General features: G+C 43.0%; 12 protein-coding genes across 12 annotated transcripts; 6 read left to right on the plus strand and 6 right to left on the minus strand.

Moving 5' to 3' along the window:
- Positions 1 to 1,452: 1,452 nt before the first annotated feature.
- On the minus strand, positions 1,453 to 3,557 carry EAE98_004803 (uncharacterized protein). Its single transcript, XM_038952424.1, has 3 exons — positions 2,885 to 3,557; positions 2,422 to 2,675; positions 1,453 to 2,365 (listed from the first exon to the last, which is right to left on the minus strand). Exons 1-3 carry the CDS (start codon positions 3,139 to 3,141, stop codon positions 1,611 to 1,613), a joined length of 1,266 nt encoding a protein of 421 aa, XP_038811074.1. The 5' UTR covers positions 3,142 to 3,557; the 3' UTR covers positions 1,453 to 1,610.
- A 477-nt stretch (positions 3,558 to 4,034) lies between these two features.
- Positions 4,035 to 5,609, minus strand: EAE98_004804 (uncharacterized protein; the record flags this gene model as incomplete). The annotated part of the gene is made up of 1 exon (XM_038952425.1): positions 4,035 to 5,609. One exon carries the CDS (start codon positions 5,607 to 5,609, stop codon positions 4,035 to 4,037), a length of 1,575 nt encoding a protein of 524 aa, XP_038811075.1.
- Positions 5,610 to 6,066: 457 nt separating this feature from the next.
- On the plus strand, positions 6,067 to 7,242 carry EAE98_004805 (uncharacterized protein; the record flags this gene model as incomplete). The annotated part of the gene is made up of 2 exons (XM_038952426.1): positions 6,067 to 6,706; positions 6,785 to 7,242. The coding sequence occupies 2 exons, from the start codon at positions 6,067 to 6,069 to the stop codon at positions 7,240 to 7,242; spliced, it is 1,098 nt and encodes a 365-aa protein (XP_038811076.1).
- A 599-nt stretch (positions 7,243 to 7,841) lies between these two features.
- On the minus strand, positions 7,842 to 9,433 carry EAE98_004806 (uncharacterized protein; the record flags this gene model as incomplete). The annotated part of the gene is made up of 4 exons (XM_038952427.1): positions 7,842 to 8,273; positions 8,322 to 9,061; positions 9,108 to 9,218; positions 9,292 to 9,433. 4 exons carry the CDS (start codon positions 9,431 to 9,433, stop codon positions 7,842 to 7,844), a joined length of 1,425 nt encoding a protein of 474 aa, XP_038811077.1.
- Positions 9,434 to 9,492: 59 nt separating this feature from the next.
- On the plus strand, positions 9,493 to 10,410 carry EAE98_004807 (uncharacterized protein). The gene is made up of 3 exons (XM_038952428.1): positions 9,493 to 9,660; positions 9,734 to 9,928; positions 10,001 to 10,410. The coding sequence occupies exons 2-3, from the start codon at positions 9,739 to 9,741 to the stop codon at positions 10,045 to 10,047; spliced, it is 237 nt and encodes a 78-aa protein (XP_038811078.1). The 5' UTR covers positions 9,493 to 9,660; positions 9,734 to 9,738; the 3' UTR covers positions 10,048 to 10,410.
- Positions 10,411 to 12,397: 1,987 nt separating this feature from the next.
- On the minus strand, positions 12,398 to 13,721 carry EAE98_004808 (uncharacterized protein; the record flags this gene model as incomplete). Its single annotated transcript, XM_038952429.1, has 2 exons — positions 12,398 to 13,166; positions 13,219 to 13,721. The coding sequence occupies 2 exons, from the start codon at positions 13,719 to 13,721 to the stop codon at positions 12,398 to 12,400; spliced, it is 1,272 nt and encodes a 423-aa protein (XP_038811079.1).
- Positions 13,722 to 14,186: 465 nt separating this feature from the next.
- Positions 14,187 to 15,344, plus strand: EAE98_004809 (uncharacterized protein; the record flags this gene model as incomplete). Its single annotated transcript, XM_038952430.1, has 4 exons — positions 14,187 to 14,372; positions 14,646 to 14,807; positions 14,866 to 15,248; positions 15,308 to 15,344. The coding sequence occupies 4 exons, from the start codon at positions 14,187 to 14,189 to the stop codon at positions 15,342 to 15,344; spliced, it is 768 nt and encodes a 255-aa protein (XP_038811080.1).
- A 205-nt stretch (positions 15,345 to 15,549) lies between these two features.
- Positions 15,550 to 17,962, minus strand: EAE98_004810 (uncharacterized protein). Its single transcript, XM_038952431.1, has 6 exons — positions 17,612 to 17,962; positions 17,401 to 17,556; positions 16,970 to 17,346; positions 16,827 to 16,920; positions 16,144 to 16,778; positions 15,550 to 16,092 (listed from the first exon to the last, which is right to left on the minus strand). Exons 1-6 carry the CDS (start codon positions 17,748 to 17,750, stop codon positions 15,928 to 15,930), a joined length of 1,566 nt encoding a protein of 521 aa, XP_038811081.1. The 5' UTR covers positions 17,751 to 17,962; the 3' UTR covers positions 15,550 to 15,927.
- A 147-nt stretch (positions 17,963 to 18,109) lies between these two features.
- EAE98_004811 (uncharacterized protein) lies at positions 18,110 to 19,133 on the plus strand (the record flags this gene model as incomplete). Its single annotated transcript, XM_038952432.1, has 2 exons — positions 18,110 to 18,165; positions 18,215 to 19,133. The coding sequence occupies 2 exons, from the start codon at positions 18,110 to 18,112 to the stop codon at positions 19,131 to 19,133; spliced, it is 975 nt and encodes a 324-aa protein (XP_038811082.1).
- Positions 19,134 to 19,338: 205 nt separating this feature from the next.
- EAE98_004812 (uncharacterized protein) lies at positions 19,339 to 20,736 on the minus strand (the record flags this gene model as incomplete). Its single annotated transcript, XM_038952433.1, has 5 exons — positions 19,339 to 19,914; positions 19,973 to 20,329; positions 20,387 to 20,484; positions 20,537 to 20,575; positions 20,628 to 20,736. The coding sequence occupies 5 exons, from the start codon at positions 20,734 to 20,736 to the stop codon at positions 19,339 to 19,341; spliced, it is 1,179 nt and encodes a 392-aa protein (XP_038811083.1).
- A 756-nt stretch (positions 20,737 to 21,492) lies between these two features.
- Positions 21,493 to 23,578, plus strand: EAE98_004813 (uncharacterized protein). Its single transcript, XM_038952434.1, has 7 exons — positions 21,493 to 21,751; positions 21,893 to 21,968; positions 22,026 to 22,142; positions 22,204 to 22,291; positions 22,342 to 22,479; positions 22,533 to 23,000; positions 23,052 to 23,578. The coding sequence occupies exons 1-7, from the start codon at positions 21,731 to 21,733 to the stop codon at positions 23,299 to 23,301; spliced, it is 1,158 nt and encodes a 385-aa protein (XP_038811084.1). The 5' UTR covers positions 21,493 to 21,730; the 3' UTR covers positions 23,302 to 23,578.
- A 409-nt stretch (positions 23,579 to 23,987) lies between these two features.
- EAE98_004814 (uncharacterized protein) lies at positions 23,988 to 25,040 on the plus strand (the record flags this gene model as incomplete). The annotated part of the gene is made up of 5 exons (XM_038952435.1): positions 23,988 to 24,158; positions 24,215 to 24,259; positions 24,317 to 24,342; positions 24,398 to 24,500; positions 24,549 to 25,040. The coding sequence occupies 5 exons, from the start codon at positions 23,988 to 23,990 to the stop codon at positions 25,038 to 25,040; spliced, it is 837 nt and encodes a 278-aa protein (XP_038811085.1).
- Between the last annotated feature and the right edge of the window lie 1,804 nt (positions 25,041 to 26,844).

Consider the following 26,844-nt stretch of genomic DNA (forward strand, 5'->3'; position numbering starts at 1 on the left):
GGTTGGAAAGTTAGATAGTCTCTCTTCCATGAGAATTCTGGAATCGATATATTTTAAAGCAATTCTGACTATGACGATGGTGTTTTTTGTTGTTGTATAGGTATTGTACAGTTTGTTTTTGTTACTTTGTGATCTTTGATTGAATGTGTGGATGGATGGAGGGGAAGTTATAGCGTGTTGATGATGTGTTGATATTGTATTGTATATAGGTAGGTAGGTAGGTATAGGTACTTGGTCAATAGTGAATTAATCGTAAAGGCATATATGTACTCGAGTAGTATGAGTTATATATCTATATGTATGTATAGATATGTACTATGAAGCTCGAATAGGTAGATAAGTAGATAGATAGATATAAGATATATTGTCATTCTATTCCATCCCGTCTATTTTAGTTAATCTATCCCGTCTATCTCGGTTAAGCTTATTACATATATTACAGTTAATTTATATAATATAAGATATATAATATAAAACATATAATATAAAATATATAATATAAGATATATAATATAAAACATATAATATAAAATATATAATATAAGATATATAATATAAGATATATAATATAAAATATGTAATATAAGATATAAAATATATAAGATATAAAATATATAATATATAATATAAGATATATAATATATAGCACATAGCATATACTACACAATACACACCACATAATACGCAGCTAATAAACTAACAAGCTAACAAGCTAATAAACTCAGTAGTCGATAACCCCCCACTCCCCCCCCCCCCCCCCCCCCTTTTTGCTTGCAAGCGAGAATCGAGAATCGAAATGGACTGGTTGTTATGAGTATTGTGGTGAGTATTGGGACTGTGGTGAGTATTGGGACTGTGGTGAGTATTGGGACTGCGGTGAGTATTGGGATTGTGGTGAGTATTGGGACTGTGGTGAGTACTTGAAATATGATAAGAATATTACAATAGGTATTAGAATTGTAATAAGGATATTGTAATAGATACTAGGACTGTGACGAGGATTCCCGTGACGAGGATACTGTGATGAGGATACTGTGATGAGGATACTGCGATGGGTATTGTGATGAGGATACTGTAACGAGGATACTCTGAGGATACACTAACGATACACTAGAGCCTGATCTTGAAGTGGGTTTATTGTTATTTTGGATAGATTTTATGGATAGATTGTATGGATTGTATAGTGAGATATGCGTGTATTTTTGTCCATCTACGATATCTGTCTAACTGTCCTTCCTGCTCCTGCTAGTTGGTTATGTATGTGTTCTTTTGTGTGGCTCGCGGGATTGTATGTTATGCATGTTAAAGGTATCTACCTAGTAGGTAGGCAGGTGCTAAAAATCAGATGAGATGCTTGTTTGGCAGGGAGTGAGTGAGTGAGTGAGTGGTACTCTCATTGTTATGGTATATATAGCTAGCTGTCATGTCACATGTTCTGGTATAAAATTGTACAGTAGATAGGTATTCAGATAGATTCTTCTTCTTAGATAATAGCGAATCTATGCTTTCTCTTAGCATCATTATATCGTATCGTATTCTATCCTACCCTATCCTATTCATCTCGCAAGAACAACCATTCATTAAATATTAACCTAGATTCCCACGCACAATCAAGCCATTCCCTGTCCAGAATTAAGTAGACCCTCTCTCTTCGCTTCATTAATAGCCTTTAACTTTGCCGTTCCTACACCCGCAACACCAGCCTGTTGATCCTTGCCCAACCATGGTTTGACCGCATCTCCCAACATGCTTCCCGAAAGGAAATAGACGAACAATCCTAGGATAATCAACACAAATGCGATTGGATACAAATAGTAGATGGTGTATCCGAAAACATTGATACCAATAACCACACCCCAGAAATTGGCCGTGAGAAGCGAGATGTCGAAGAATGCCGCAGATGCCATTCGTAGGATAATAGGAGCTAGGGTATAGAAAAGTGCAAGAGCGAGTGTGTATCCAACAATATAACCTCCGACTTGGCCGTCCCAGACGGCGTTTTGGAAAGAGTGACGATCAAATATGGCAGCTGTGATACCGTTGATGATGATACCGAAGAGACCAAGCATGCCTAGGACTTCGTACATAGGCCGTTTAGAAACGAACCATTCTTCAAAAACGTTTGAAAGACCGTAAAGGGTAGCGCCTGCTAATGCAAAAAGATCACCCTTCAACATGGTAGGTGGGTTGCCTCCATTGGAACCAGTGATATGATCAGATGCAAGAAGAATACCCATACCACCACAGCAAACGAGAATGGAAATGACTTGGAGCCACTTGTATCGAACACCGAGGAATATGAACGAGACGATTACAACGCAAACGATGGACCAAAAGTTGATGAGTTGAGCGCTGAGGACATTGGCTGTAGGATGTTAGTAACTTTACACAATATATTTGTGAGAAATCAGGAATACGTACTCCATCGATAAGCCAAAACTGTGAAATAATTTCCCTCAACATCCATGAAGGACAAGATGACATACTTCCAGCCATCTACCCAGAGAAGCTTGAAATAATCTCTCCATCCATACTTGTAGATGGTGTAAGTCGTGTAGATAGCGCACAGCACGATGTAATTGAAGAGAGTCTGAAAGGCTGGGATCGAGGTTCCCTTATTCGCAAGGAGTGTAGTGAATGTATTGGTAGCCGTGATGCAAAGTGAAAGAATTTGTCTGTTAAACGAATAGGTTAGATTTGAAAAAATATGCTAACATTGATTGGCATAAGATAAGACGTGAGAAATCTTTTTCAGGGCAATGGTGTTAGTTGTCTCATGGCTTGGTCTCCCAGGCTCTGAAGTAGCAAATACTTTATAAGTTGCAAAACATCATATGGACTCGTCGCCATCTCATGCCAAAACAGCGGAAGCAGAAAAACTTACCCAAGAATTAAGACAATCCAGAAGTCTCTTGTGAGCAAATAAGCCCACCACTTTTTATTTTTGGTCTCCAAGTTTTCAATGGCATGTTCCAAAATCTCTCCATCGACTTGATCACCCGTGGCTCTATCGCTGGCCATACCAAAGCTTCCACTGCCCTGAGCGCCATCGCTGGATTTTGTATGTCTGTCCCCTTCCAAAGCATTGACATTGGTCTCTACTCCGGCAACTTTAACATTATTTCCCATTTTGGAACTCATGTTGTCTTTCCCGACTCTTTCTGTATCGAATTCCAATTGACCCTGGCCCTCGTCTTGATATTCAGAATTGACGTCTGAGTCCGAGTCTGAATGAAAGGTGTCTTCTAAGAGTCCGATTCTCGATTGCAGATCCACGATTGGTGGTGAAAAGGATTTCCCGTACTTGATTTGACGAAAGGTGGTAGTTTGGGTAGTAATGACGTTGATCGAATGAGGGGTTGGTACTAGTTATGGTCGGCTTATCGCAAAGTCGATTTTCCCAATACGCAAATTAATTAATAAGTCTTTCTACTCCTCCACCGTTGTAAATTGTGAGCGCAAAGACTTCAAGTCGCTCACTGTGATAATTATCTTATCTGGTTCATTGACCGACGTCGTATGCACCAGAGATTCAGTGAAGAGCAAAAGAAAAAGAAGAGAATCAATCATGGGAATTCAGATTACTTGAACTTTTTTGATAAGCCTCCATTTATCAAATAGTGGGGCACAAGGTGCATAGTGGATCCATCCGACAAGCAGAGTTCGTGAAAGGGAAGTTTGTGATTGGATTGATGTATGCTGGTACTAGGATCTCGTCCGAAGCTAAGGGCGGGATAATGTGAGCCTAGACTGGGGTCGGACAACCCCGATGAAGAAAAATGAAGAGTTTTTTGGTAGTAAAATTGGATTAGTGGATTGGATAAGTTTGTGAATACATTGAGAAGTGGCAGGACGACGTGGACGGTGAAGAATGTCTGACACATGGGAATTGATAGGTACGTGGGATATCTAGTCTCCAAAAATATAATATGTACGCCACTTTTTACAGCTCCACAAACGCCATCAAGCCATGCTTCGTCTCATTCGTGATATACACTTGGGCTTTGAAGATATGTGCATGTGCAGTATCTCACTCAACCCAAGAACTCCTTCAATGGCCCGCCGACATGTTCTACATCCAATAGGAATGTATCATGTCCAAATTGGCTCACGTCTTCTCCAAGCTCAACATGACTTACTTTGGTATTCCCTGCCTTTCTCAGCGTGTCAGCAATCTCTCTTTGCTGCCATGCAGGGAACAAGATATCGCTAGAAATGCCCATAACTAGAGTAGGATGATCTTTCATGGCTTTCATCCCAGATACCAAGTCCGCAGGGGGGCCTGAAGATGGCTCAATGGGTGTATTGATATCTGTTGTCCCATTTGCTTCTGGCTGTTCCTGGTATGGGCTATCTGGGAGGGTAAGGCTGCAAGCTGCATCTCCAAGAGAAGATTCAGATTCAGCCCCAGTTCCCTTGCGGGCTAAATGGTCTGCTCTTCGTGATGAAGCCGCCAGTTGATTTGTCGCTCCAAGGTCAAAGAGATCCATAGCTTTGCTGACATATAGAAGACTATTTGGATCGTACTCCAAACAAAATTTCTCGCCTGCATGATCTAGATAAGTCTCGATAAGAAAGTCTGGACACAAGGCAGGTTGCTTGCTTGGATCTGCTCTTCGTCGACCAAATCTTAACTCCCATTCAGGTCCCGAACGGTATGTTACAGTTGCAATTTCACGCGCAAGTTTCATGCCTGCGTGAGGGGGAATATGATCGTAGTAAAATCCTCGATTCCAATTCTTGTCCATCATCAACACTTGCCGTTGAGTATGGCGCATTGCAATGCTATAAGGGTGGCTTCGTGCACATCCAGAAATACTGGCCACTCGACCAACTCGTTCAGGAAACAGAACTCCGGCAGCCAATGATTGCATACCGCCCATACTCGAACCAACACTCGCATATAGTTTCGTGACTCCTAATCCATCGAGTAGTCGAAACTGTGCCCGCACCATGTCCTCCATGGTAAGAATTGGGAATCTCGTCGCATATCGTTTTCCGTCTGCTGGGTCGATTGTCGAGGGTCCCGTCGAACCATAACATCCTCCAATAACATTCGTGCATATGATATGATATTTATTCGTATCAAGACTTTTATCCGGACCTATAAACTTTTCCCACCATCCTGGCTTAGGATTCGCTTCTGTTGAATGTGCATGTGAAGATGCAGACAATCCAGTGTGCAGTAAAATGACATTCGACTTGTCTGCGTTCATTTCACCCCATGATTCATAGGCAATGTCGAATTCTCGCAAGACTCCCCCCCAGTCAAGCAATAAAGGATCGTCGCAGTGAAATTTAAGTGTTACTCCGCTAGTATAAGATGGTTCTGGGCCACTTGAAAGGGATCGAGCTTCTAGAGTCGCAGACTTGGTTTCGAGAGCATCTAGACAAGGGAATGCCATTGCCGGATTAGAAGCCTCTGCCAATGACGCCTGAGTAGCATTTCGTGAGCCAGACCCATGGTAGGATCTTGAGATATTTTGTGAGGATGTTTGGAGAGGGGTGATAGCTTGAAAGGCCAATTGTCTTGTCCAAAGTCTTGGAACAGCTTTCGTACTCCTCACACCTGTTCTCGCAGTTGCGATAAGACTCCTGGCAGTATTCATCTTTGATGGTTTGTAGATTAAAAAGAAATCATTGTTTTACTGAAGCTTGAGAAATCAACTTACATTTTAGAATTAATATGCAATTTTGTTTTGTCAGCGATTTCGGTCAAAACAAAAGCAGCCACTACTGGCTTACAATGCAGCTTTTACTGGTAGATAGCACCATTGTCTCTTTCAGCCAATTGCGTGCTAGAACGTGACATCTAGCTGGGTACATACAAGGCTGAAGCCTTGCGCTTTTTCCCCAATCTAAACTCTCTTGTAGCCTTACGCTAATGCTCGGACCCCTGAAGTGGGTACGTCATGGAGGCAACATCCATCAACGAAGCAGCCTTGGACGTTCATTTGTGGCACAGCTGAACCGGCACAATGACAACCTGCTACCTTCAATACCCGATTTACCTACAAAAACATGCTTCAGTTTGGGAAATATTTCTACAATACCATTTCCAACATAATGTCAGGAACAGACCAAAACAAAGAATCAGAGCTAGCCCTCAACATGCAATTTTATGACTCCGAAAGATATCAGCCATCTTTAGAAGATGTGCTCACTGTTAAAAATATCCTCTTCACTCTACGCCCAGAATCACCGCTACCTCTAGAGCTCATCGATGCCATTATTGACTTATCCGAATATTGGCCCCATACAACAACCAAAGGATTTTTCTTTCCCGGTCAGGAAGAGGGTGGCCAGAACGCCAACATCAGTAGACGAGAAGTCACCATCAGAGCTGGTGGCCCATCAGAGAATAAATTTCTTTTACGGACCCTTCCCATCGGCTATCTTCCATCTCAGGGAAACAACAATGATTCATCTCTTGAAATACATTCAGAAGATCAATGGAAGTTTTCTAAACAGACACCCAAGCCTTTGCCAAAAGATCGAGAAATCCCACAAGATGCCACAGAGGAAGTCCTCAACCAGTGGGCGGAGAGATCACAAATTCGTGGGGAACACCCTTGCAAGAAAATCGTATTTCATCTCAGAAGTCACGATCAAGGATGGGGAGGTGTACGTACAGATAAAGGGACATACAGAGGATCATACACGTGGTTTGACGTTGGCCTGGAAAGAACATATGCCACGAGGAAAGGTAACTCAACATGTTTCTTCAAGGCTCGCACCAATAACACATCCAATCTTCAAGATCTAACAACAGTCAACCCAGCAGAACACACCCCTGAAAGCCCCTCTTTCCGTCTCTCCAGCTCTGATTCCGACACACGAGATTCGACGAATGAGATTAAATGCAGTACACAAACAATCTTCCCCGATATTCAAAATAACCCAAGCTATGATCGCGAAAACGACGCGAATCCGGCCACCAAATACCCACAAATGTTTGTACATGCACTCAACCCCGATAACAAGATCCTCCAGAAAAACAAAACTGCAACAAGGGTTTTTGAGGATCATAAGATAACATGGAGATTCAACGATGATATACATCCAGAAAGTCTCGAAGCAGACGAACTAGAAGCTCAAGGTAGAGGACGAGAAACTGCTAATGGTGAATTTGTTCGCAACCTGAAAATTGGTGATGTGGTCACGCTTTGGGCGAAAGCGAGGTTTCCAGGTTGGGCTAACACTGTGGAGGATGTAAGTATGGATGTTTATTATGCGGTTTAAGTGTGTGTACTATCTACGTGATGATCCAGTGTTGTTCAGGAATCATCATGGAGGGTTTTAGGACCGTTTGGAGGAGCTCACACCTGATTTTTCCAAAGTGTTGTTGAAGAGAAACTGAGAAAGGTGGTGAGTCGTTACCGGAGATGAGATTGGTATCAATTTTGGCATGAGGTAGGACGTTTGTCGAGGATTATATTGTTCGCGCGGCTTTGAGATTTATGAGCAGCGGGCTGCTTGCCCATGATGAGATGATAGGATGGGGTCAAATTGATATACGAGAGGGGTGACTGATGAATTGGCTTAATGATATCATGATACCAACCGCACACAGAGAAATTACATTGTTTCGAAGAGTTGTTTCCATCTTCAGTATCCAGCCCTATATTGTGATGACACTTGCTCCGATCTGTCTTGGGAAACACACTAGCACCCGTTCAATACTAATTGTTGAAATCGACCTATTTTGGAACGATTCATATCTATCTTAAACCCCCTGTAAAGATATACACATAACAGTTTACGATGAAATTTCATTTATGCATGCCCTGTACACTTTTAATTTTATCATACAAGTAGTCCCCGCATCCATTTTAACTACATCACTGAATCTTCTTTCCACTAGTCGTCAACTTCAATGGTACAGGCTTGCTCCATAACCAAAGAGCAACGAATGCGACCCATCCTGTAACTGTGGCGCCGATTCCGGCAATCCAAGGCCAGGCATTACTGATTGCCCAACTTCTGGTGTATTCATCATGGGCAAAGTGTCTTACTGTGACGGTGTTCTTTTCCTCGATAGTAGTAAAGAATGGTCGCTTGTAGTTGACCTTGAAGTTAAAGATACCGTGTTGATCTGGAAGCTTGAAGCTTGTGGTATATGTTTGAGACTCGGAAGTGCTGGTTGATGGCTTAAGCACAAGGCGATGGAATGGTGAAAGCATAGAGAACTCGAGTTGGAGGGAGTCTCCAGTTGGAGGGGTAAATGGAACCCATTTGTCCCATGAATACTCAGAAAGCTCGATTTCGTATGTCTGTTAAATTGTAAGTTATGTTTCAATAATGTTTACTGCGCTACTTACCACATCGTTCTTAATTCTGTAGATCTTTGGGTTGGTGTCATTACTCTTGACACCATTTTCATGAAGGTAATGCTTGATGCTTCCAACCTTAAGGACTCCAATTTCTTTGAAGGTCCAGCCGGTAACCTCTTTCGAGAATTCTTGATTGGCAGTTTTGGTCTCCTTGGCGTCAGATCCAACACCTCCCATCCCAATGCTACGCTTGACCTTAGCATCGAACCATGTATCCTCAAGAATCTCTGATGACCCAATAACTGTGAATCTAGCAGAGTTTCTAGCTTGCATGGTGGTAATGAGTGATAATTGTTGTCCAACGGCAAATGGGTCTTCTACACCCTCGATATCCTCCTTGGGGTTGTAAGAGTATGCGGTTCTTGGAGCTCGGAGTAGTGGAGTCAATAATGGACTGGTGTTTCCCAATGTCTGTCCAACAGCTCTTGGGAAAGCAATGACTTCCCCGCCTTTGCCATCTCCACGGAAGTAGTTCTTAACATCTGGTCTGACAGCGTCTGGTCGTGGCAGAAGAACAACGTCGTGCTTCTCTGCGGCACTCAATGTATCATAGTTGAAGTGATCAACAACTAGAGAATTGCGGTCCGTTGGAAGGTGGATGTCGAGCTCCAAGAGTAATGAGACAAGGGCAGTGGGGGTAGGGTGAGATGATGAGAGTGTTAATAGGATATTTCCGCCCTTATTAATGAAGTCGAGAAGGAGCTTTGGTGTCAAAGCTGGTCCCAAACCTGCTACGTGTTAATTGGGCTTATTCCAGTGAAGTAGGACTCGTACCTTTTGACTTGGATGGCAAGATGAGTAGATGGTCGAAGGAACGCTCTCCCAATTCAAAAAGTCCCAATTTCTCGTTTTTCGGTGACTCGTATGTTAATTTGTATCCTCGTGCTATTTGCGCAGAGAATTCAGTAAAATGAACCTCACAATTGTAAATTCGCTACCACAAATAGCTACGACATACCTTCAAGATCTCCAAAGTATTTCGAGTATTTCGACTTCTCAGACAATTCCTCCAATACAACTAATAATTTGTTTCCGCCAGCACTCAAAGCTGAGACGGCACTGAGCAAGCCCAGCAATAGAAAAGAAAGAATCCACCTCATATTTTTGTTGTGGTTGACTTCAATATTCTTTCTTTCCAACTTGTGAATTGCGCGGCTTGGAAGCTTTAGGAAACGTATGCAATGCCAAGAGTTTCCCACGGCGACAGGGATTCTGATTAGTGTCTGATAGCTACACGTGATTCTGGTAAACTCACGACATCAACGTCGAACTTCCAGCCCCGAGCGATTTCAAACCCCGCGGAAGAAATCAGCAATAAGAAATTCTTGTACGTTATCTGATATTCAATCATTTGAGAAGAAGGAGCCGTTTTATTTCTAGTAACATGCTAATAATCATAGACAAAATGTCGTCCACAATACCACGATTCTTCTCTCAACCTTTTCGCTACATGCGATGGGCAGCCATTGAAAAGCCCGCCATCTTCTTCTCCATAGCCGTCGGAAGCATTGGACCAATTCTTGTTCTCACAGTACCAAAGATCCGTCACAGACTCGGGGACGGACCAAGACCGCAGATTCCTTTGACATATCCAAGTAGGTTGATGCACAAATTGTTGTTTAGAAGCCAATAATATTTGCAACTACTAATGAATGTGTTTCGCGCAGTGCCTTCTGGACCAAGAAAACCTTTGAGTGGTTACGATGACGAGTAAAGTTTTTTGGGGTTAGGGAGGTTGTCGGACGAAACAATCGTGTTTGTACATAGGAATGGCGTCAATGAATCGAGGGAATACCTTTACACATGATATCACAGCGATACATTGTCAAAATGATCCGATGATCAAGTCCGAATCGACGCGACTGTTCAGCAAGAAAACTTGAGGTAGGGTATCATATTTGTATTCCTAGTGGAAGACGAAAGATTGATTTTTTACCCCTGCCTCAAAAAAACGATCGCATTTCTCTTTTGGCTATGGACGACTCGAAGCTTTTTATCAAGAGCCCAGTAACAGAATCTTAGGTACAATGAATACCATCCACTGGCTATCGACGTGAAGAATATCATAACTGTTCGCAAGTGCTGTCCTTGAAATCGTTACTCCGTACTGTCGTTCTTGATATTTGCAGTGTATATCATTTTGTTAGTTGCTCAACGCCTGTTCAGTCAGCATGACTTCTGGCTGTTTATTAAAGTAAAAGTAAAAGTAAAATAATTGCGTCGAATTGTTGGAAGAAAATCATCCGCTATCTACATGCACAAGGCAAGTGGAGTACATCAATATCTCCTACATAGTTCATCAAATATGGCCTAAAAATGCACAGCTGGAAGAACTTCATGATCGTTTTAATTTCACACAATTTTTCATACATACAAACAGATAGTGTCAACCAGCCCTCATCCGTATTTTGTGCTTCCAACTAAATGAATAGAAATCCATCATCATGATCCATTCTTCTTTCCTCCCCAAAGAAGCAACCAGCCAGCCAATCGATTTTGCTTCCTTGGAGGGCAAAATTAATTATGTCAAAAGACTTTGATCAGATAGGCAAAACCTCAAACTCCTGGATGGAATTTATGAATTTGTGAATTTATGCGCTCCCTAGTCAGGGAATACCTCGTCAGGTTGCGTCTTGGAGTTCTCACTGGTCCCAACACCCTCGATTTTCAAAGAGTCTAAGTGTTGTAATTAACAGAATGTAAGGTCCTGAAACTGACCACTGGACCAAGAGGCCCAAAGGTCAGCGAAATTTTGCTAACTGACAGAGGGCCGCTTATTTTATGTTATATAGTAGATTGGCAATTCACTTCTCCTGATTTGATAGACCCACTCATGAACAGATTAAATCCTCATGTTAACTTTCTTCCCCCATCCGTTATTATTGCAGCTGCCAAAAATATTCAAAAATTCTGAGGCTTTGGAGAAGCAAAACCTAATTGATACCAGAATGGTATCCCTCCTTCTCAATTTGTGAGTGCCCACGTTGGGGCTCCACTTTGAGGTTTTCCTGAGGTTTATATCATTGGTCCCAACACACACTCTTAACATCGAGTTGAAAATGTTGTAATTGACAGAGCCGGAGTCCCTAGCCACCGAACCAATTCAAAGGTCAAGGAGACTTTGCTAACTGACAGATCACACCTTATTTCACATCATATACTTAGAAGTGTGGTATATTCACTTGCATCGATCTAGTCAAAATCTACTTGCGCGAGGCCCACTCATAAACAGTAGTGAATCTTCATATCGAACACATTACTTTCAGAAGTCTTACTTATCAAAGAAGCAAAACCTACAAACCTCCCCCTATATCACACTTCTTGTGGAAGCGCAACTCGAGAGGGGGTTATCCTTGGCCCAGAAGAGAGGGTTTTCACTCTCTCGATCCTGTCATTGACGAAGCCGGATTCCCTAGACAAACCACTGAGCCATAAGCCCAAAGGTCGGAGAGACTCTGCTAACTGATGCAGTATCGCTTGTTTCACATGATATTGCCATCTCCCTCAGTCTGAATTTTCAACACGCAGCCCCACTAGTCACCTAGTAAAAGAAACCTACCTACCTACAAAAGTGCGAAATCTTCATGGGAAGTCTATCATTAACTGAAAAGCAAAACCTAATTCCCCTTCGCAGTGCGGTGAGGCCGGAAGTCATGGGTCCCAACAAAGCTCAGCTTTCACTTCGGTGTTGTAATTATCAGAGCCAGTGTCCCTAACCATCGAGACATGCTCTCATTAGGAAAGGGAGACCTTGTTAGCTGGCATGAGATCATTAAGTCAGATTATATAGTAGAGTTTTAATTCATCTTTATCTTGATGTCAATGTTGACCATTATCCGCACCCGAGTCTTCATGAATATGTCTGCGGTCGAGTTTGTCTAATTGAAATTGAGATTCATCGTTTCGGCTTCTAAGCCATGCGCTGTCTTGCAACGACCTCACGATAACATATCAATGTGGCTCGCAATCAGAGAAAACTCATCGATTCTTGAATTATTAGGATATGTTCTCAAATATTTTGCGCCCCAAATGTCTTCATGTCATAAGTTCATATTCATACGGTACTAAAAGCCCAATTTCGAGACATCAGCGCTCGTAGGCTTTCCTTGTATCATCTCCGCCATTACTTTCCCAGTACCCAAGCTCATGCTAATACCCCAAGGTCCATGCCCTGCAGCAAGCCAGACTCCTCCATCTCTATCATTCCTGGTACTCATTCCACCCAGATTATCATCAGCCACCTTTGCCAAAATGGGCGTTCCCCTTTTCGTAACCGGTCGAAAGCACAAACCCTTTCTAACGATTTCCATTTCAGAGCTTTCGTCAAAACCAAAAATTCTTCTCGCCGTGTTCTCTAATCTCTGTATGGCGTCCTCTTGAAACTTAGACTCCGTTGCAAGTTTTGGTAATGGTTCAGTCGAGGAATTTAGACCCGCGACATAGATTTCACCACCCTTCCTCGAAAATACTTCAGGGCAATAACCCTCCTCATCACTAGCAAACACAGCTTGACATTCTTTCTCTTCCAGCTCTTCGTTCCAATTTGGTGTTCTCACAACCAAAGAATGACCAGCCAAACTAGTGATCGGTAATTTCAACGTTGATTCTGGGAACAAGGTAGAGAATACCTCAGGTGACCAACATCCTGCTGCTATCAGAATTTTCGTACACGGAATATCTGATTCAATATTGGTAGAGGTGTTCAAGATACGTATACTAGATATTTCGGATCTCATATCTTGGTGAACGGACAATGCCTTCGCTGGGTGATGAAGTTGTACGCCGCGCTCAAGACAGCTTGCAAGAAGGAACTGACACAACTTGAGCGGGTCACTTGATATGTTAGTGTGATTCTGCCAGTGGATGGTGTTTTGGATGAACCCACACTTGAGCTGTACTTCCCTCTTTACTAATAGATTCCATTTCATCACCCTCATTCTTTTTGAACCACTTAGGCCACTCTCCAGCAGTACTTGCCGCTTCCTTCACACCTACCCCATCATTACCACTAGCAGTCTCAGCCCTGCTCCCGCCCACTCTCAACCAATCGTCTCCTCTGACTCCCTTCTTCCCGCTCTTTTTCGCCTTTTCTGCAGCAACATGACTCACAAAATTCAAACTTCTACTCACACTATATCCCCATTTCTCAGCACCAGAATTCTCCTCGGCAAGCTTTTTATGTTCCTCGAAACTCAAGAGCCCCAAGTCAGATGATTCATCACAAAACCAATCGCGAGAAAGAAAGCCAGCTGCGTAGCCTGAAGCGGATGAGAAAAGTGTGGGAGACGGGTCTACCAGCTGAATGGTGGAAGGGTCCTGGGAGAGAGAGAGATAGTATGCGGTTGAGAGACCGATTATACCGGTGCCGAGGATGACGGTGTTGGACATTTTGAGTATTCTGAGAGTGGGATTTTGATAAATCAATATACAAGTAAGATTTGAACTTAGCAAATCATACAGAAATGATAGATGTTAAGTAGGTGCTTCAATGCTGCATGTCGACGACTCCCTTCTGTCCTTCTCCGCAATCGGCATGACGTAATGGTCCAATGATAGCTAAGTCTTCTGATTTATATGAGTTGAGTGTTGGAGACGGTGGAACAAATATGTTAGCTGATAAGTCTGCGTCGAGTAATTCTAGGTAACCACGAATAGTTGAACTTCTTCTTATCTCAAACTTCCCATATGCATGAGTGAGCAGTGTTGAAGCTTCAAATTAAGTAAACAGAAGATCTCAATTGCCCCACCAAAAGACATCACGCTTTTCTCACCACTCTTACACCCATACACAATCACCACACCATATACCACTTGAAGAACGAACGCATAAAATTATAAATACAGGAAAAGAGAATGGCACCAAGAACGATTCTTCTCACAGGCGCAAGTCGGGGAATTGGCCTTGCAATTGCCCAGAAACTTCTGAGGGAAAAACATAATGTGGTACTTGTAGCTAGGACTGCAGGACCCATGGAGGAATTAAAGAAACAGTATCCGGAACAGGTGGAAGTTGTTGTGGGCGATTTGAATGATTTCAAGGTGGGTATTGAGGAAGATGTTGGCCGTTGAAGATTCCTAGATTTGAATGGTTATGGGTTGATCGTTGTACTCTAGTGAGATCATGGTTGGGAGAGCAGCGGCAATTAATTGCCTGCTTTGACTACTTCTAGTGATGTTTTGACTGCAGTGTTTTCTCAGTTGAGAATATATCATAGATATATCGTACCTACCTGTTCCATTATTTTGTTTCCTTCCTATAATCCAATTTTCAAGACTCAAGAGCCTACGACTAACTAAATCCTCCATTACCAGGTAGGACCACAAGCCGTCGAAACCACCATCAAACGCTTCTCAAAACTCGACAGTCTAATCGTCAACCACGGAACCTTGTCCCCAGTAAAACGTATAGCTGACAGCACCCCCGAAGAATGGCGGGGTCTATTTGACATCAATTTCTTCAGCGCGCTAGCATTCGTTCGTCTCCTTCTCCTCTCCTCTCCTCTCCATACTCCAAGATCTAACCATACCCCAGATAACCCCTTCAATTCCTCATCTGCGCACCACCCGCGGCACCATCTTGCTCACCTCTTCCGGCGCAGCTGCTTCATCCTATAGCACCTGGGGCCCCTATGGCTCCTCCAAAGCAGCTCTCAACCATCTCGCTCAGACTCTTTCAGTCGAAGAACCATTAATCACCAGTCTCGCCATTAGGCCTGGAGTTGTGGATACAGAGATGCAAAAAGAGGTACGGGGTCATAGTACTAGCGGCGTAATGGATAAAAAAGATGCCGAGAAATTCATTGGTTTACATGAAGGGGGAAAATTGTTGAAAGCAGAACAGCCGGGTGGTGTTATGGCTGGATTGGCTAGCGATGAAAAACTGAGAGATGAGGGGCTAAATGGCAGGTTTTTGAGGTGAGTTGTTCTAATCTCGAAGATGAAAATGCAGCTAGGAACTGATGCGATTCAAACAGTTGGGATGATCAATTGTTGCAGAGATATCGGGAGTAGGTTCCGAGTCATATGTGATGGAAGGCGTAGATGGAAAAGGGCGGATGAAGCATAAATATAGAATAGCGCTTTTCTTTTCATGAAAGACTAGAGCACGATACATGAACACAGTCCAATCATACTTCACCAGCAAACACGATCTTCACTTTTGATGAAAGGAACCAGCCAATTAAATGTTTGTTCTTTCACTTGGAAAAGTCTTGTTACATATCTGAAATAATTAATTATCGTGATTTTATTGACTTCAATCGAAAGTCACAAAATGCGACTTTTCTTCTCGACCTCAATTAGAGTAGTATATCTTTCTCTCCAACATATCACCTTATCTTTACAAGAAGCATACCACGAACTGCCTGAATAAAATCCATCGATATGGAACAAATGTATAAGTTTACATCTAGCCAGCCCTCCGGGTATCATACAAAAAGGCACTTACTCTTCCTCTTTCAACCACGGCTCTCTCCCAGCCTCCCCACCATCCATTATTGTCTGCATTCAAACATTGACGTGGCGAATGCCAGGATAGAGTCTCTGGCCCATTGTGTCTTCTATGTTAATCTGAAAAGGTAGAGTTTACACTCACTCAAGACGAAGCTCCTGGTTTAGGACCACCCTGGGCGCTTCCGCCTCGCTTCATTAACCCGGCAAAGAAAGATGCTAATGCTTCGTTTTGAACTTTGCCTTCCGCAGATGGATCAGTACGAGTGCCTGGTGCTGCTGACTCTGGTGAAGAATATGCTTGTCGGTCCTGCGCCCGGTTAATTTTGCCCAAAGTCGCCAGGTAAGGAAAAGCACTTACCCGTAATCTTTGCAACATATCATCGGCATCGACCTGAATACCGCCCATATTAAACTGTACCGGACCGATATGCTCACTAACTCTTCCTTCATCCGATGCTTTATCCTCGCCATTCCCATATTCACTAGACACTTTGCGACCATTAACCAAGCGACTACTATCTACACTCGAGACATCTGGCCCTTGGCTAATTGTATGCAGAATTTCGACTTGAGAAGCCAGGAAACTCTGAGCATCAAGACTAGATACTTCCAACTTAAGACCTTGTGATTCTGCAGACGTGGCTTGCAGGGCATCGAGACTGGGATCTCGAATGACTTCTTCGTATGCTGATACCGCACTTTCAGGTACTGGCAACGGTGGTTGTGAGTGTGTACTACTATCATCGCTAGATGAATCTTCTTCGATGTCAAGTGACCAGCCTTTGTTCACTTCCTCTACGTTGAAACCTTCGCGAAGGACTCGGATTTTACCCCAAGAGTCCCAATTTGGCGGCACAACTACCTTGTCGCGATCAATAAGATTGTGTCTAATAGGCTGCCTTTTGAGGAGAGAATGTATGCCGAGAGAGGAGTGTATTAAGCCTTGCAGAGGACTAATAACCCCTGGTGTTGTGTAAATGAGGGATGCCCCATCTGACATAGTTAGCATATTTGTTTGATTGTTGTAAATGTATAACTTACGCTTGAGGAGTATTGTGCGCAAATACTGTAGAACGTAATCAAACTCATCTTCTCTCCAAGACCGTTCCTTCTCCAACGTTTCGATTTTGTCAGACTAGACACCTGTTAATATAGCAAATATGCGCCTGCACAAAAGAACCTACGTTTTGACAAACCACGCATAGTGGTAAACCCAGAGCCTCTTCCCATTCTCCAGGACCCAACGGCAAGCTAACATCTCCCTCAGTAGCAGTGCTCCCTCCACCATCTAAGGTACTTCCACCACGCCCTCTATCCCTCCAACTAATCATTACCTCTTCCATTTTCTCCTTACAATCCTCATCCAGAGATATCAATAACGGCCGCAGAAGACGTATCCAGTCCCGTAATTCTCTCAGCCAGAACCATGGTTGCGACCAGTCTAGTAATATGACAATAAGAGTATTTGGGATTGTTTGTGGTGTGAGAAGTGGTTGCATCAGAGGTGTGAAGGAGGGCGAAGGGTCGGCGAGTAAGTATAAGGACAATCGAGCCAAAATATCTAGATAGAGTTAGGTTCTCGTCAAAGTGGTCAACTGCGCCAAATTAAGCATACCTTCATGATCCGCATCCAAAACATCATGATATGTGTATCCCAAAGCAAAGTTGTTTGCAATAGGAGGTTGTTTGCTACTTTGTCTATCTTGAGATTTCCTGGTCTCATCCACCGACAAAGCCTCTAGAAATTCTTTCTGCGAATCCGCGGTTCCTCCTATTTCATATTAGTATATCCTCTCTTTAGCATATTCGGGATGCTGCTGCAATACCTAGCACAAGGATATTCTTCTCCGGTAATCGTTTTCCACTTGCAACTCCATCCAACATAGACGACCACATATCCTTCTTCTCCTCATCATCCGTTGATGTCGTAGCTTGTGTATACGTCGACGCCCTGTTGTTTGCCATATCCGCTGTTTTGGAAGTTTATTTACTTCCTTTCCCCTGTATTGCACTCGTAACCATGCAGTTTGCAGGTCAATCCTTGAAGCCTGAGTAATTGTCGTTGGTTTCTCCCGACCCAAAAATTTCCCATCCGATATATGGGAGGTAAGTGATCAATGAATTCTGTATTTATCGCATTGGCTATTCTAGGCCTCATCAAGTTCTGTGGTTTGGGGAAGCTTCATAAAGTTGTGAACGTAAATCAATGCAGTGGAACACGCGAGGCAGGGGCCCAAATTTATTATTTTGCAGCCTTGTCCTTGCTTCTTCCGCCTCACCTACCTAGTGCGTTTGTTACACCTCATTACTCTACGCATAACAACATGAATAGTATTCGTCAGATTCAAGAGCTTAATAGACGTGAATTGGAGAATGGAGTGTAAGTTAGCAATTATTTTTACTTCATTGTCAAACTAACTGTTCTCTAGTTCTCCGTCCGCCTCGTGGCATACGGATTATCGCGACACAGCTTACATCTACATAGGCGGCCTTCCTTTTGAGCTCTCCGAAGGCGATATCCTGACTATATTCTCACAATATGGCGAGCCTACATATATAAATTTAATACGGGACAAAGAAACCGGAAAATCTAAAGGGTTTGCATTCTTGAAATATGAGGATCAGAGGAGTACGGATTTAGCTGTCGACAATTTAGGAGGTGCGGTAATTGCGGGTAGGACGCTGAAAGTAGACCATACGAGGTACAAGAGGAAGGAGGGAGAGGAAGATACTGGAATGGATTTGAATGCGGAGCTGGATAGAGAAGGAGATGAGAGGCGGAAGAGGAGAAGGACCAGTGGGGGGAGTGAGGATAGCGAAGACGAAGAAGAGCAGAGACCAATGCTCAAAGAGGAGAGGGAATTAGCGCTGCTAATCAGAGACCACGATGAGGACGATCCGATGAAAGCATTTTTGATTGAGGAGAAGAAGGAAGAAGTCGCAAAAGCACTGGCAAAGGTCAAAGGAGGAAGCAAATCTGAGAGGTTTGAAAAGAGCAGAAAGCATAGACATCACCATAGGTCTAGGCGAATTAAGGATGAGGAAGATTTGGATGATGGCCATCGATCTCGGCATAGGTCTCATGGCCATGATAGAGACCGGGATCGAGATCGCGAGTCTAGGAGAAGATCCCCAGACGATGATGGAAAAGAAAGGAGGACACGGCGAGAAAGATCAAGGGAGGATGAGGGTGATAAATTCAGTTCTCGATCACGGAGAGATAAAGAAGAAGATGCGCCAAGGCGTCGTGATTATGAACGAGATGGTAGGCACAAGGATAGGACCAGTGAGCGACGAGAAAAAAGAGATGATTCAAGGGGGTACGAACATGATAGACGGAGGCACTAGTAATGTAGTGTAAGAGAACCTTAGCATTGGCCTTTAAGAGATTCTATGACCTAGTTAAAGCAATATGCAAGTTCTTGTGCATGAATAGCCCCAAATACACGCTCAATGCCCACCCATATTTAATGCAACCCAATTAACTCCAATCATAAGGGGTATTTGGCTCCTTGCCGTGTCGTATCATACATGCATGCAAAGTGACTGGTATTTATTCGACTCTCAAAATTCTCTTCCAGCCATCCCGGATACAGTAACGCTTGCCATCTTCACCTTCGGCAATGATAAATTTTTCCCAGCGACTGTCAATGCCTGCTCCAACAACAATTAGACTCTCATCACTAGTCCATCCGATGACACCTTTCGAGGCCTTGGGTCCAGCGTCGCTTGCTGTTAGTGGGTTAGAAGATGCGGACAAAGGCTCCTCACCAATGGAAAATGTGGCAGTTGCAAAAGAATATATGTCCGAGAATAATCGGGGCATCAAAGGTAGTTTCCCTAGAATTCCCCATTTGTTTCTTGCATCGGAATCTGGAGTCGTCGGGCTACTGTTACCACCGCCACCAAGAGATGTGAGCCGTCGATGGCCTGTCGCTGATTCCGACCGTGGAGGTTTCGAGGGATGCGGAATATCAAAAACGTGAAGCGTAGCTTTATCTGAAGTAACAGCCAGGAGCTGTCCTGACGGGGAAATGGAGATGGAAAAAATATCGGCGTGATCGACACCTCGTCTGAGTTCAGCTATCTTCGCACAATTGCTGGTTGCAAATACTCTGACCAGTGTACCCTACATTGACGTGAGCTTCGGAACTTTCAAAATAATGTGAACAACAATCAAAACTTACAGTTTCACTGGCAGTTGCAATGATCTCATCATCCCGGCTCAAAGCTAGAGCTCGAAGGGCTCCCGTGTGAGCAGGTATAATGCTAACATTTCCACTATTGAGTTCGACCACTTGTACTTGCCCAGATGTTCTACCGGGAAATATCAAGATGCTGGCACTCAAGCAACATAGTCCATAAGGATTGCTTGCAGTTTCATAGGCCTGATATAGTGTAGGGTTGCTTTGGAAATGGTAAACACGAATGCTGTTTAGAAGTGCAACTACTATGTGAGTCCTCGTGATTCGAACTCCTCTGACAGAGGTAAGAACCGATACTTGTGCAGCAACCTTTGCTTTCAAATCATCCCAAATAATTACCTACGATAATGTTAGGCCACAAACACGAATTAATCCTCCCCACACGAATCTACTCACCTTATTCTGAGCGAACTTTGGTTGTTTTCCACCACCAACTAGAGCAATGTAGTTGGTATTCCCAAGCATCTGTGCTGTTCCAACCCCGCCATTGAAGTCTACCTCCGTGGTCAGTACTGATCAGTTGAGAGATTGTGGCTTGAGATCTACCTCTGGCAACTCGTTGTTGACATGCTTCTGTGTTGAACACTGCAATTTATAGTCAGAAAGCCCCCCAAAAGAATCCTCTTTCGAGACATACCACGAAATCCTGTATCGAGTCCAATGGCAAAACAGCTAGCATCGTGATTAAAGGAAGCTGATAAGGCTGTGGGATTCCTTGAGTTCTCTATCAAGGGCCTGGTATTCATCTTCGATAGCGATAACGTGCTCCAATGTTATTTATCCCAATGATTTCCAAAGAAATGATGTACAAAACGATGTGAAATTTGGCATCAACTTTTGGAGTTGTTCACTGCTCTTGAGATTCGATATTTTGATTTAAGAGATGGCTTGCGATAACTACGATATTCTCGATATAAATATTTAAAAGTACTAGGTAGGTACTGTCCTGCGCGGTACTGTATTATGCTGCTGTGTGTGAGTGGATAGGACTGCGCTATTTCGGCGGGCTAGGCATACTCTGCACAGTACCAGGCTATCAATTACCTGCAATCTCTATCTACCAATGCAAGATGTTAGGTACGGTAACGTGGGTGTCCGCCGTTCGTAATCGTAATTAATGAAAAGACTAGGGGACCCTTCTCAGCGTTGTCCCGAGCCTAGTGGGCAGATTTAAATGTTTTCCAACTTGTTGAACCATCAATTAAGGGTATTGAAATCATGACAGATCTGTTTCAGTGCCAGGAAAGTTTGGGTTTAAGTCCCAACGTCAATTATGTACACACCGGAACAGTACAGTCCAGTGAATGAATGTGAATGTATCGAAATTTCCCTTCTATTCCACTGAATGTGATGTGTGCCGTTGTTATTGATGATATTGATAAGAAGAACTCAATCGTATCATGATTATGTTTCATCCCCCAAGATAAACTGTGACACCCCAGAAAATTGCTTCTCTCAGCCTCGCACTGAGTTGCACAAGCTCTATCACCCGCTGCTTAATTAGGTAAAGCGTTATATTTCGCTAATTTATTCCCCTGACCTGAAGAAGCAACGACTTGTCGACCGATAGTTTACGAGAGAGTGAATATCCGCGACTTCAATTTCCAAAGTTCAACAGAGCAAAAGCACTTATTTTCTTTCCATCAATTCTTTCTCTTCAATCCATCCTCCCCCCTCCAATTCAAAAGCCAGTTCAATCGTTTTTCCTCGTGGCTTAAGCCTCGTAATAATCAGACAATCATGTCGTCTCCTTTGAATGCTGTATGTCTATCCCTATCAACAACTTTTTTGGTCTATGTCCAAAGTCTGGATAATCTGACCGCAACTTCCCCAATAGTTCTCATCTGGGGTTTGTTCTCACATTTCGAAGTTCGATCAATACTAACTCAGCGATTATCCTAGATTAAGATGCGAAGAAAGAAGAATGTCAAGAAGGGTATCCAGTTCTGTTTGATGGTCTGTGGTGCATCAGGCACAGGTACGATAGCACAATACATCTATGGATATTATGAGTGGTATTGACTGGATTTCACAGGAAGAACCACTTTCGTGAACACTTTATGCGGCAAAAAGGTCCTCTCTGGCAAGGACGCCGACGATGCGACAAATGCTCATGTCGAGGAAGGTGTCAAGATTAAGCCAACCACAGTTGGTAAGCAACATTTGGATCTGCAAATTCTATCTAAATTGGACATTGACTGACACACTTGCAGAGCTGGAATTAGATGAAGAAGGAACCCGTATTTCACTCACAATTGTCGACACACCTGGCTTTGGAGACCAAATCGACAATGAGGCAAGGTAGGAGAGACAATTTACAACATGAACGATTTTAGCTGACAGACGCGAAGTTTTGGAGAGATTGTTGGCTATCTTGAGAGACAATACGACGATATTTTGGCAGAAGAATCCCGTATCAAGCGTAATCCTCGTTTCCGCGACAATCGTATCCATGCATTACTTTATTTCATCACCCCTACCGGCCACGGGTATGTCGCATCTCAATCTTCACCTCCCAATTCCAAGCTGACCTACTTCATAGCCTTCGCGAATTAGATATCGAGCTTATGAAGCGTCTCTCCCCTAGAGTTAATGTTATTCCAGTTATCGGAAAGGCTGATTCCTTGACACCCGCTGAACTTGCAGAATCAAAAAAGCTTGTCATGGAGGATATCGAGCACTATAGAATTCCTGTCTACAACTTTCCTTACGACATCGAGGAGGACGATGAGGATACAGTCGAGGAGAATGCTGAGCTTCGTGGTTTGATGCCATTCGCTATCGTAGGATCAGAAGATGTTGTTGAGATTGGTGGACGTCAAGTTCGTGCAAGACAATATCCATGGGGTGTTGTAGAGGTTGATAACCCAAGACATTCCGACTTCCTTGCCATTCGAAGTGCCCTTCTACACAGTCATTTAGCAGATTTGAAGGAAATAACCCACGATTTCCTTTATGAAAACTACCGTACTGAGAAGCTTAGCAAGAGTGTTGAAGGTGGTAGTGGAGGGTATGTTTTATTTATTCTAATCATGATTGATAAATGCTAATAGCTCTACAGTGATGCTTCTATGAACCCTGAGGACCTGGCCTCTCAATCTGTCCGCCTAAAGGAAGAGCAACTCCGCCGTGAGGAGGAGAAGCTCAGAGAGATTGAGATCAAGGTGCAACGAGAGATTGAGGCGAAGAGACAAGAGTTATTGGCTCGTGAGAGTCAATTGAAGGAGATTGAGGCTAGAATGCAACGCGAGCAAACTGCTCATCTTGAAGCAACCAATGGAACGCATACGTCAGCGGATGCTGAAGCTTAATGGTGATGATGTACAGGGGAAATGTGTTTATGCGTAAAAACATGGATGGATGACTGGTGGCGATGGAGAGGCCTGTCGATTGCTGCATACGCTTTCGTTCGGATTTCTGGGGCTGGGGATTTTTCTTTTTGCAGGTCGTTGACGGCGCTGCATTTATTCTGGCTCCTCAAAAAGCTAATACCGTAGTTTCTTATTGCCTTCTAATGTGCAGCTAAATCGATATTTATTTCTTATTAGGTCAATAATTCTTGAAAACAACAAAGCTACCTACCTTGATGTACATGATATTTTCAGTGATGTGCTTTTTGTCTTATGCTTGAGTGTGGTGAACATCATGCGTGCAAAAGTTTAATGTCGTAAATTGACATGTTGATTCACCACAAAAACTTGACAGACATTTTTAATTACGCTGCAACAACAATTATTTCCATGTTTCAATTACCTATGTAGCTATATAAATCATGCACATTTTTCCTTTGAGGAGGCGGCGCTAGTCATACTGTTACACCCCGTCATCATATGACATTACATACATTACGTTAGGCTTCCTCGGCACTTTAACTATTGCTTCTCCGCAGTGCCTCATCTAGATTTAATCATTTCAACACCTACATTCAACTTTTCAACGCTATTATCGCAGTGCATCGCAAATCATCAACGATCGCTTTTCGAGACACCAATAAACTATGGCGTCGAACACAAAATATACTCGCGCTCCCCAGCGAGACTCGCTCGATGATCCCGCACATTATTCGCAAGCCCCTCCATCTTATGCTGAGCCTTCTGCATCTGCGGATAATGATGCTCTCCTGGGAGGACCAAGAAGCAGTGAGGACAACATTCCAGATGACTTCAAGGTATACAAAAGACCTACGACTTAAAACTCGCAACATATAATCTAACAAAAGTGTAGTTTGGAGGTTCTGTGGCCGAGGCAACCATCGAGATCCGAATGCAGGTATGAAGAGCTGGGCTATGAATAATCAGACTGTCTAATTTCTAACATTCCCTTTAGTTTGTCCGAAAAGTCTACGCCATCCTGTTAGTATTGCGCATTTCTACCAACATGATTTCGTTATGCTAATCTCCTTGTCAGCTCCGTACAACTCATTGCCACAGCCGCACTAAGCTCCGTCTCCTTCTTCAGCGAATCCTACAAAACCTGGATTCAGTCAAACCCTTGGATGTTATGGACTTCAGTATGTTAGATTTTTCTAGCAACACTTGGATAATGCTGATATTTGTAGATGTTTGGCGCAATTGGCTTCATGCTCTTGACCTACTGGAAGCGAAAGTCATATCCAACCAACTTGTTGTTTCTTGGAGGATTCACAGCGCTCGAGGCATACTCGATATCGGTCATCGTATCGACATTTGATTCTCGCATTGTTCTTCAAGCCGTCTTACTTACTGCCGGAATATTTGTTGCGCTGACACTCTTTGCCTGCCAAACCAAATATGATTTTACGTCATGGATGCCTTATCTCTTTGGCGGTCTTTGGGCGTTGATTCTCTTCGGATTCATGGCCATGTTCTTCCCAAACAACAGTACGGTTGAGTTGATTTATTCTGGTATCGCCGCTCTTATCTTTTCCGGCTACATTCTCGTCGATACCCAGCTCATTATGAGACATTCTCACGTGGAGGAGGAGATTGCAGCAGCTATCAGTCTTTACCTTGACATCATCAACCTGTTTTTGGCCATTCTCCGAATCCTCAACAGCCAACAAAATAACTAGAGAGGATGCTATGATCAGATAGTGGCATCGGGAAATGACCGAAGCAGGATGCCATCTTGCTTTTAAACTACAACTTTCAATGGACGAAAAATAATTATGGGGTTATGGGTTATGGGTTAATTTGAAAACTGGTACAACTAGCATGAGGTTCCTGTGGGGTTTTCTGGGGGTGGTTTATTTGTATCGATAGCTCTCTCCCCTTTACTTGAAGCAAAATCACATTCAATGTTATTTTATCAGTTTGCATGCAAGAATTCTTTTGTACATTTATATTGGATGAAGATGTCTAGGTACGACAGGTCTGATCTTGATGATTCGCCCCCTTCTATTCGGGTCAGGGGTCTAACTAACACCGAAGGGGTAACGAAACATCTCATCCCGAAAAAACCTCCTCAACGAAAAAGTTATTGTGTTGTGTGCAGTGCGCACATACTGGTGCGGTACGATACTTGCATGATGTATCCCTTGTAACGTCTAGAAGACAGCCCTCTATACTGAGACCTCGTTGAGTCAATTCACAAACTAAACTATTGATTAACTAGATAGCTTGGCTTCTCAAATACCGGCTGTGAGCTAATCTAAACCCTGAACACTAAGTGCATATTTGGGGAGAGGGACTCCCGACTCCCGTAGAGTATATGCCCGAAGAAAAAAGTGGTCGTTGAAGTCAGATAGAAGTCAAGATAACCAGTCAAGCCAGTCTAATGTTGATCGTGGGCCGTTGTTTGGTGTACTTAACCCCTTTGGAAACATGAAGGTGGGGAAAAAGAGGATCTAAAGGTGCATGTTCTCTTCCTTTTCTCTCCTTCCTCGTTCACTCAAGGGTGTTTCCCCTCCCGAGTCCCCTCCTAATATGTATGTAGTATAGGTATAGTATCTCGCGACCTCGAGAAAAAGCCGTCCACCAAAATTCTACACCTTAATCAAAATTCAATATCAAAACAACAAATTCAAATTCTTGATTGAAATTATATATATTGATAATTTATCAAAAAAAGATTCTAAAGCTTCAGTTTTTAGAATATTATAAAATATAGAGAAATTTATATTGAATTTTGAAAAAGATTATTTCTAGATTCTCTTTTATTTTTGCAGGGTTGGTGTCCGGCTTTTTCTCGAGGTCGCGAGAGTATCTGAGTTACTTGAGAGATGATAGAACATTTCAGATAGGCACACCACATAAATTTATCTATGGATGCCTACGAGTAGGTCTTTCGTAGTATCCTTCGTAGTATCCTTCATTTAGACATCGTCTCCTCTTAAGTCTTGACTCTTGACTCTTGACTCTTGAGTCTTCAAAGTTCGCACATCAACAAATGCATTCTATTCGAATCTGACCCACCCGCACGATGACAGTATCATTAATTTGATTCGTCGATCGAACCGCCTTTTTTTCTGAAATGTAAAACGAACCCCTTCTTTTTACTATTGTGACGCTGCAGCCACTCACTCAAATTGGATCCAATCCGAACCCACCTGTTGCTGCAAATCGCTCGTCAAAAAAAACCAAGTACATACAACACTCGCTGAGCACAGTTAATTACTCACTTCATTCACCGCCTTCTTCTTTGCTCACTGCCAGATAATTCAAAACTGTCCATCCACCTTTCAATTATATACTCTCTCAAACCCACATTCGTTTTGACTCGAATCCGGACTGGTTGCACTCTTATATAACATCATACGAGACGTAAGATATTCTATGATATATTCACTCATTTGATATTTCGGGTTTCAAAGGACAATTGAGAGAGTAATATATGTATTCCTCACTCAATTGAACCTCAACAATTGTTTAACCACC

Source organism: Botrytis deweyae (genome assembly GCF_014898535.1).
Source record: "Botrytis deweyae strain B1 chromosome Unknown BDEW_009, whole genome shotgun sequence".
NCBI classification, from domain to species: domain Eukaryota; kingdom Fungi; phylum Ascomycota; class Leotiomycetes; order Helotiales; family Sclerotiniaceae; genus Botrytis; species Botrytis deweyae.

Bases quoted from the DNA above. Each gene is read 5' to 3' on its own strand.
- EAE98_004803 (XM_038952424.1), bottom strand. From the start codon at position 3,141: ATGAGTTCCAAAATGGGAAATAATGTTAAAGTTGCCGGAGTAGAGACC. The intron at 2,676-2,884 runs GTAAGTTTTTCT...TTCGTTTAACAG, and splicing joins TGGATTGTCTTAATTCTTGG to ACAAATTCTTTCACTTTGCA. The intron at 2,366-2,421 runs GTACGTATTCCT...AACATCCTACAG, and splicing joins AGTTTTGGCTTATCGATGGA to CCAATGTCCTCAGCGCTCAA.
- EAE98_004807 (XM_038952428.1), top strand. From the start codon at position 9,739: ATGTCGTCCACAATACCACGATTCTTCTCTCAACCTTTTCGCTACATG. The intron at 9,929-10,000 runs GTAGGTTGATGC...TGTTTCGCGCAG, and splicing joins GATTCCTTTGACATATCCAA to TGCCTTCTGGACCAAGAAAA.
- EAE98_004810 (XM_038952431.1), bottom strand. From the start codon at position 17,750: ATGGCAAACAACAGGGCGTCGACGTATACACAAGCTACGACATCAACG. The intron at 17,347-17,400 runs GTATGCTTAATT...AACTCTATCTAG, and splicing joins TTTGGATGCGGATCATGAAG to ATATTTTGGCTCGATTGTCC. The intron at 16,921-16,969 runs GTAGGTTCTTTT...ACAGGTGTCTAG, and splicing joins TATGCGTGGTTTGTCAAAAC to TCTGACAAAATCGAAACGTT.
- EAE98_004813 (XM_038952434.1), top strand. From the start codon at position 21,731: ATGTCGTCTCCTTTGAATGCT. The intron at 21,752-21,892 runs GTATGTCTATCC...CGATTATCCTAG, and splicing joins TGTCGTCTCCTTTGAATGCT to ATTAAGATGCGAAGAAAGAA. The intron at 23,001-23,051 runs GTATGTTTTATT...ATAGCTCTACAG, and splicing joins GTTGAAGGTGGTAGTGGAGG to TGATGCTTCTATGAACCCTG.